The sequence below is a fragment of the Crocodylus porosus genome, unplaced genomic scaffold (genome assembly GCF_001723895.1).
Source record: "Crocodylus porosus isolate Cpor-Errol unplaced genomic scaffold, CroPor_comp1, whole genome shotgun sequence".
NCBI classification, from domain to species: Eukaryota; Metazoa; Chordata; order Crocodylia; family Crocodylidae; genus Crocodylus; species Crocodylus porosus.
The window spans coordinates 32,061,150-32,069,992 of NW_017728886.1; the positions used below are offsets into that span (position 1 = coordinate 32,061,150).

At 44.3% G+C, this 8,843-nt stretch overlaps 1 protein-coding gene across 1 annotated transcript in view; it reads right to left on the bottom strand.

The window, feature by feature from the left end:
• Window positions 1-3,307: 3,307 nt before the first annotated feature.
• Window positions 3,308-8,843, bottom strand: part of LOC109307973 (polycomb complex protein BMI-1) — a 9,089-nt gene continuing 3,553 nt past the window's right edge. Inside the window, exons 2-10 of the mRNA XM_019532168.1 lie at window positions 8,394-8,527; window positions 7,991-8,087; window positions 7,211-7,266; window positions 7,055-7,105; window positions 6,673-6,781; window positions 6,540-6,585; window positions 5,854-5,952; window positions 5,282-5,362; window positions 3,308-5,195 (exon numbers count right to left, since the gene is read on the bottom strand). Coding sequence (XP_019387713.1) covers window positions 4,866-5,195; window positions 5,282-5,362; window positions 5,854-5,952; window positions 6,540-6,585; window positions 6,673-6,781; window positions 7,055-7,105; window positions 7,211-7,266; window positions 7,991-8,087; window positions 8,394-8,505 — 981 coding nt within the window. The 5' untranslated portion in view covers window positions 8,506-8,527 and the 3' untranslated portion in view covers window positions 3,308-4,865. The remainder of the gene's footprint in view (window positions 5,196-5,281; window positions 5,363-5,853; window positions 5,953-6,539; window positions 6,586-6,672; window positions 6,782-7,054; window positions 7,106-7,210; window positions 7,267-7,990; window positions 8,088-8,393; window positions 8,528-8,843) is intronic.

An 8,843-nucleotide genomic window follows, 5' to 3' on the forward strand; every position in this document is an offset into this window, starting at 1 on the left:
CTGCGGCGGGCGGGTGCCGTCTCGGACGCCCGCGTGTCCCGGTGCAGCAGCCGCGGGCCCGTTCTCGGCCGCCAGCGACTCCGCGGGGAGGGCAGCGCGTCCCGGCGGCTCCGCGGGACTTGCCGACGCCGGTTTCGGTTCCCCCGGGCTGCAGCAGGGAAAGCCTCGCGGGCCGCCCAGCGCCGGCACCGGGGCCCGGCCGGTTGCTCCCTGCAGCGGGCGCCTGGCCACACCCCGAGTCCGGTCCCGCGCCGGCCGCGGGCTGCTGCGGAGCAGAGCTGTCGCCTTGCCCCGGGGCTTGAAGGCAGGGCCCGGCTGCCACGCGCCAGAGCGGATGGGAGTTTCCTTCCTGCCTTTCGGGAACAGGGTGCGGGGTGATGCGGGCTCTCCTTTTGACGTCCTCGGTTTCACAGTTTGAAACGCACGTCAGTCTTCAGCTCATGACATCAGCAAAGGGATCGAGAGCCTGGGCGGCGCTGGGATACCGCGGTCCCGCGCCTGGAAGGTGTAAGGGTGGGTCGTGGGTCCTCTGGGATCCTCCTCTGGGTTCCGGGACAGAGAGTACAAGGGACAACCCGGGGGGAGGGGGGGGTCACGAAGTCGGAATAGTCCTGCAATATTTGAATTCTTAAGGCACAAAGCAGCTGTCACCGGGGACTGTCATAGCCCGGCAGCAACTGCAGACTTGCAGCGCTTGCTGTCTCCAGCCCATTAGACATGCCTACCGGTGCCCCTGCAAAGGCATTCCTTGTCTGGGAACTATTTAGAAAACATGAAGAAAAAGATACTGTCTTTAGTAAAAATAAAGGAAATCCGCTTCGAGCCGCCGGAGTAGAAGCAAGAACGTTAAAAATTAACAGCGGAAACAGGAAACACTTCTCTCTGCGTAAACAGCGCCTCGCAATTTCACAGTGTGAACTTTGGGAGGACGGGAGGTGTTTGCAAGGAGTCGGCTCTCAGACCCCGGCCCGGGACCTGCTGCCAGACGTGCCGCTTGCTTCTCTCGCCCCTGCGCTGGGCGGGCCGCCCCGCCGCACTGGCAGGGCCAGGAGCGCCCGGTCCCCGAGCGGCAGCGTGGCGGTTCAGGTCGGAACTGCAGGAGTCCGCGCGGGAGGGAGGGAGGGAGGGAGCCGCAGGACTGGTCGGTGAGCTTCGGCAGGTAACAACGCAGTTGTGTGACCGGGGGATACCAAAGGGGCATCCAGGATCGGTGCTAACAGGCAGACTTGGCCGCAAGCCGCGGACCTGCAAGAAGCCATTCTCTCCAAGCTTTGCCTAAATCTCGGTCTTTGAAAGTCTCGGAAAGATCGGCTTGGGCTGATCACTAGAAATTCCTGGCGAAAGAAATACGTCGTGGGGTAGATGGTATGCGGAGAGGAATGACAGAAGATACAGCTCTGGCAGCTGCGGGGGGAAAGGGAAGATGTCCCCATTTTACCTTGAAGTTTGTCTGTCGCTCTGCCTTTGAATTTTAAACAACAGAGTCTCAATGGCTCATTCATTGCTAAAGAGCCGAAGAAAAGCTTCTTTGAACCAAGTCCTCTAAAAACGATCGCCGTCTTTTTCCCGGCCCCTTGGCACGGGAATGAAAGAAGCTTCTTGCTAATATCCATCTTCTTGCACAACAGTAAAGACTCCTTGTAGTTTGTCCTGGACCTGCTCTACGTTGATACTGGTATTGGCCTATTGAAAGATAATTAAATGGTTGCTCTAAGCTATGCCTCTCGCGTGAGAAGACTGAACGCTGCTTGTCACACACACGCACCCCTCGACATTGTCAAACCCGTGGATCAAGAGGGGAGTTCACTCCCAAGCTACGTTCTGCATGGACACAACAGAAAGCCTGGAGCCGCTGGCCCGTGAACTCAAATCGAGTATTAGACCAAGAGACAATGAAAACGGCTATTCTCAGGCACACAAAATTAGCCTGCCCAACGTTTTGCCCGTGGACAAGGCAGGTTGGGTTGTAAACGTGATTACACCGCAAATACAGTTTTATGGAGCACGTAATTGCCTTCCTTCCCTGATAGAGAGAACTAATCTTTGAGAAACTTGAATACACGAAGCTCCTTGCTGTATGACTACGTAAACTTCTATTGCGCCTTCACAGGCAATGAAGAGTCATTTAAAGATGTACCTACAGCTCTCCTCAAGCCTATGTACAAAGAACAACCTTTGGAAACCAGGAGGACGGTTTAGCACCTCTGCCCGTTGAACGCCAAGAGTCTATCTTGGATTATTTTCTCCAAATAAAGTCAGTGTTTCCCCGCGCCGCAATACCATCTGCACGTGGCAAAAGGGTTTCTAGAGAAGAACAAACATCTGGAAGGACTCTATACCCGTGTAAGCCCGGCGTTTCGAGGTGGTTATCTTACTTAGACGGGCAGGGTGAAGGGAAGTCGAAAGTACTGCAGCAATTTAATAAATCTTGAAAGGAACTATCCAACTCACATTTCGTTGCACTGATCCTTCACCCAAACGTCGTAAATATTAATATTAGCTGTTTTTATTGCAGCATTTGACATTATTGATCTAGTTCCAAAATAAACAAGCTTAGTTTGATTAATGTGTAATCTCGTGCTTTAGGTTCAATGTTGGGCTTTGTGCGAATTAATTCATATTTTATGTAGTGCAGGGAATCATGCCAAAATACACAGTTCAGTCTCATGGAGACTTATCTTTACGTTTTAAAAAATAATTTCTTCCATTAAAGTTTTTAAAAAGCAATCCACTGAAGGAGAGACAGAATCTTGTACTTGCCACCATATAGTTACATTCTTTCCACCACTACTATTTTCTGTGGGCAAGGCTTTGACAGAAATGAAGGAAAACAAATGCTCTTTATAAAAAGTAGAGACTACCCAGCTTTTTAATTCCCAAGACCTATTCAAGATAAAACAAGTAAGGCACAATACTTGTTTAAGATACATGCATCTGAAATAAATGGACATACCATTGTGTGTTAATTTCCGACTGTAAGACCCACTGTTTACCCTTTATACCCACAAGCAGGATGTCCACCAGAGCAAACAAATGATTTGTCCTTTGATATCATAGGATCGACAAAGCTCATTTGCTATTTTTCAATGAAGTATCCCCTTTATTTGTTTATTTCTTTGATCAACTATAAATGAAAAGTTTTTCGTATATATAAAAGTGAACTTTTAACTGCTGAAATTGAACTGTACATGTTTACTACAGAAAAAATATCAACTCTTGTTTAACAAGACATTATACATCAATAAGCAACGACCTTGTGGAGGATTTGCAGTTATCTGATCTATAAAAACAAGCAGGACAAATAACAGCAATTTATATGCAAAAGTAATGATTTAATGACTATAAGCAAGACAAAGCAATAGAATTGTGCTTCTTTTGCAGACCGGAGACAATGAAATGTTTAACTACAATTTTCCGTACAAACATGAAACAATATCCATATAGTATAAGCACCCTCACAAATGTATAAATGATGGGTGATGAACACACACGAAGTTCGACCAAAGCAAACCACAAACTGAAAAGTGATTGGGGGCTGTTCCTACCTTGTTGAAAGTGGTCTTTCTTTCTAGTTAAAAAATAATACCTTTAGAAGCCTCTATTAAAATGCTCCTATTTGCAGGCCCTTAAAGAGGAGGCATTCTCCACAAATTATTGGAAATATTAAAGTACCTGTTATATTTAATGAAGTTAGTACAGTACCATATACATATGTATTAAAACAAAATTTAGATAAAATGCCTTCATCCAGTGACTTGCTGGTTTCTTAAAATTTATACCAAATATTTTATGGCTTCTATAATGATTCCATGTGCTTTTAAAACACAATCCCCTCACATCAAATAAGAAAACTGTAATCAAACAGGTCAATTACCTTCATGTCCCTTAGTTTTCTTCTTCACTTCAACATTTAACCAAACAAATGAATATCCTCGTGTAAAAGTAAAAATATATTCCTTGAAACAAGACAAAGACAGTAAAATCCTTCTAAGATTGCCAGATTAACTAGGACTTAAGTTTGCTCTCCCAATACTGTAGCTGTCACAGGAGAAGTGTCTTCTGCAGTATCAGCAAAGCTCAAACAGGAGGCATCTGCAAGGGTCGAACCAGTTTGGAAAGTTAACAACCTTATCATGAGTGCATGAAACACAATATTTTCTTTATAGTATTTATAAATATATCATACAATACTGTTTCCTGTTATGTCATATACCAATATGGCATTGTACAATAAGCATAATGCCATCTGATTCTTACAAAAGCGAATCATTTAGACAAGTCAGTAAATAAAACGGTAATACCCGCTTTTAGGCATACAGATTGTAAAACTGAAGTTTACGTTCCTTTTGATCAGTTCTGCGCAGCAACAGAGAAGTAAGGATGCAACATAAGAATCAAAATGGCTAATACGCAAAGTTGTTATTCACAGTGACATGGCTACATATATGCATTGTTTTATGCATATCCTTTCCGTTTTGTTGAATTCCAAGATGAAAAAGCACTTGCTTTCGACAGGTTCACAAAACAGCATCATAACAATAACAATTGAAGAGAATGTAATGTAGGAGTTAGTCTGGATTAACAAACTATGTCCCAATGTTTATATCCACTTCTGGAGACTTCCGAGGCACTCGGAACACATCACAGTTGCTTGCTTCCCAGTCCTCTGGGGACAATTCTTTATGGAAAAATCTGTCATTTCAGATAACAATGTCATTTAGTCCCTCTTTTATAGCCAAGGTCGGTGTCACTACAAAAGAAAGCGATTTGGACGATAGTCACATGAATTTGCATCTATAAAGCTGTAATGGCATGAAGAGATCTATATAAATCAGGGTTCTTTTTCGGGAGTCTTACTGAACGTGTCAACCAGAGGAAGTTGCTGACGAGCCATTTATTGATGTTTTCCGTGCTCTGTTGGTTAAGGAGGGCTGATGGTTACTGCTGGGGCTGCTGCTGGTTCCATTCATAGTACTAGAGATATGAGGAAACTGAGGATGGGGAGACTGCACCGGAGTGCTGGGGCTAGGCAAACAGGAAGACGTGGAGGGGATGCCTCCTGCTGGGCTGCTTGCCTTGTCACTCCCAGAGTCACTTTCTAGTTCCCCGCTATTATTTAAGCCTTCTCTCTGGTGGCTGATCTTCATTCTTTTACAAGTAGGTCGAACTCGATACTTCAGAGGAAGAGGTCCATTCTGCACAGCAAAGAAAACACACTGTAAGCACTCTTTGAACCACGAACGATTACAGCAGGAGAGGAGAAGATACAGAAGGTATTTACCCTTCTCCAAGTATAAATGTAAGCAATGTCCATTAGTGTATAGTAGTCCTTCAAGGGCTCCTCTTCATACATCACATCGATCTATGTAAGACATTAATCTTTGGATTAATAAGTATCAGGAAAAGAATAATTCGAAGCAGGCAGCTTTTATTCAGAGTGAAAATGATCTGAAAGCAATATTGTCAGAGACTTAAAAATATTGATGCTAAAGCTGCAGTGCAAGGAAGAACTCTTCCTTGATGACAAACAAATATCAGAATTACTTTTTTTTCTTTTAAATAACCTTTTCTGAAGAACAATTTCCTGATACCTCAATACTTGCAGAGGGCAGTACTAAAATTCAAAGGAATACAACAGAAACAAAAAGCTTCTGCGAGACTTCAAAATATTTTCTTATGCCTACCAAAACATGACACACTGCACCCTATAAATGCCTATTCTCTGGGTCTGAATTAAACAAGTAATCAGAAAGGCACTTTAAAGAGAGAGTCAGCCAGCAGGGGAAGTTTAGCACAGGAGGACTGTTAAAAGGAAAAAAAGAAACCCCAAACTTCCCCATCCACCCAACGTACCTGGAAAGTATTAGGTATATCCATTTTACTTCGGAGAAACTTTCTTAGGTGCATCACTGTCATGGCTGCTGGACAGCGTAAATATCTTTTGTCATTCACCTAACAGTATATTTGGAAAATGTCAGTCTATTTATTGAGAACAAACATCATTTTTAAAGTATTTATACCAATAGACTATCACAGTATGATGCAATAGAGTGTGTACAATTGTAATAAATGACTAACATCAGTTGGCAGATTCCTAGTTAGAATTCCTTAGGAAGACAATCAGAAATAGGTGCTAAGTACTAAAATTAAATATCTGGGAACAATCAATTATTTATAATTATACATAGAAAGGTCTTCAAACTAATGCCCTGTTTTTAAAAAATGAAATTAAAATATTTTTTCTCTTTTCTAACAAATGGTTCTTTACTTTTATTTCTTTAAAAAAGACCCAAAAATCTCCAGAACTTCAGTTTCCTTTTAAAAAAAAAAAAATCAGTAGTCTTTATTTTGTCTGCCAAAATTATTCCTGTCTAAATCTACAAACCCATATTGTAAATCTCTGTTTAACAGCTTAATATGCTACAAGGATTTTTATCTTGGTGGATATTAATACTTAATTCAGCTTGCCACCAACCTCTAAAAGAAATAATTGTTTCCTTCTGTCTACACTCTGCCTTTAGTAAAGAGAGGTTATTTACCTCTTCCTTTGATTTTTCTCTCTCTTTATTTCCTTTTCGTTCCAGTCTGGGGAAAAGGAATGAAACAATTAGGACAAATACTAAAAAGAGCTGTTAACATACAGATAAGGATAAAATTGCTCATAGAACTTGCCTATTCTGATCAAAGAACTCAATGGACAAGCTTATGATCTCGTCATCTGTTATAATTCTTTTGTCTTCGTCAGCAACTTCTCCCCTGTCTTCATTAGAGCCATTGGCAGCTGCGCAGAAATTTCCACAATAATTTACATTTTGAAATTCAAATCAGAAAGAATGGGGATTCTCAGCAACAAGGGAAAACTTCAGTAATAAGGTTATGTATTGCTTTATTTAAGTTGCTATTATCATTTTTAAATATTAAGCTGAATCTACACCTTGAAATGGATTTATGGTTAAATAATTTGTAAGTGACAGGAAATATTAAGGCATCTTTGCTTTTAAATAGGTGAGGTGAACCTTAGTTTTATTAAAAGGTATAAACCAGAAGCTTTTACCATCAGCTGAGGGATGAGCAGCATAAAAATCCCTTCTTCTTTTCATTTCATCTGGATGGGAAAGCAGATTATTTGTTCATTTAGTTTACCTTTGTTACTATATGGGAAGACAAAGCATACTAGGTACACGTGGTACCGCTTGATTTAACTACTCACTTTTGAAAAGGCCTGGTACTAGTTTGTACACAATATCTTGAAGAGTTTTATCTGACCTAAAAAACAAAATCCCAAAACATACATCTGAGCAGAGGTTTCAAGCCAAAGCTTCTCATTTACAATCAGTTCCGAAACAAGGAGGAAAATTACGCTATAAAAAATTAAATGCCAACTCCTAAAAAAAGACCTTACGGTTTTGTATTAAAATAGTCTACAGGATACATTATGAACTCATCTGTGATCTAGCTGATTGACCAAATGCTTGTTGCATTTCACTGATAAGATATTCCCAGAGGATGGAAGGAGGCCTTTAAAAAAGTTGAACTCCTATCAGGGAGCCAGAAGATCACAAACTAGCAATGAACAGGACTGCTAAAGGGAAGAGTATTTTCAAAGCAGTTTAACTTTTCCCTTTTTTCCTCCCATGCTGATGCTTGTGAGCTACGGGAGCTATAGGAGACTGGATTGCAGTAGGTCTGTGTCAAATGGAAAGTGGGGATGTAAAAGATGGTGACAGATAAAGATAAGGGGCGGAAAGCGTTGCTCAGGAAGGGTCAGAGTATGCAAAACAGGCAAAAACGTCCTGCTTCGCAACCAATGAAGTCTTCTTTGTCTCCGGCGGTGCCAAGACCCCAAAGAGAACACATGGGCAAACTTTAGCTTGTAAACGGACAGGTCCTTTCATATTGAAATGGGCGGTAACGAGGTAACATCACGGACACTTAGGGCTTGCTCCCTGCTCTAAAGCAAAAGAAGAGATACCTGAGCATTTTGTCCTACCTTATATTCAAAAGCGGCCGGGTTTTGTGAACTTGGACGTCACAAATAGGACAATACTTGCTTGTCTCCAAGTAACGCACGATACACGTCTTGCAGACTGCAAGCAAAACACGGGAAGCGTTTAGTAAGGGGCTGAGGTGATGCTCCCATCTGCAGCGGAGGAGGTGTGATTGTCTGAGCTATGCCCGCTCGTACATGGGCCATTGTCACAAGCGCGCTGCTTAAGCTAAACAAATACTCAAATTAGCTGCAATTTACATGAGAAGGAGGCGCCGGGAGCGTGTCTCCGTATCCCCCCGCTTTAACAAAGGCGGCAGAGCCGTGGCCGGAGAGCTCCGAGGCGTCCGGGGCGGCCCGGGGGACCCGCGGCCGGCGGGGGGGCGCGAGGCCGCGCGGTACTTACAGGAGTGCAGGCACTCTATGATGGTGGTGGCGTCAATGAAGTAGCCGCCGCAGAGCACGCACATGAGATGGGGGTTTAGCTCCGTGATTTTGATTCTGGTGGTTCGATGCATGTTTGCTTAAGACAAGGCGGCTCTGCAAGACACGCGCGCGCACACACGTTGGCTCCGTGTCCCAGGTGCGGAGATCCGGCGCTTCCCCGACCCAGGGAAGTGGCGTCTCCGCCCCCCGCCCTCGCCCCCGCCCCCGAGGCCGGGACGGGCGCAGCGAGCCGGGGGGGCTGGGGAGGAAGAGGCGGCCAACAGGAGAGCAGGGGCCTGTCCCTAGCGAGGGGCCCGCATCCCCGCCGCGGGGGCCCGGCCCCGGCCCCGGCTCTCCCTCCCCCGCAGGCGGGGCTCTGCTCCGCGGGCGCCGCACAAAGGGGAGCCGGCGCCTCCTGGGGCGGCCGCCC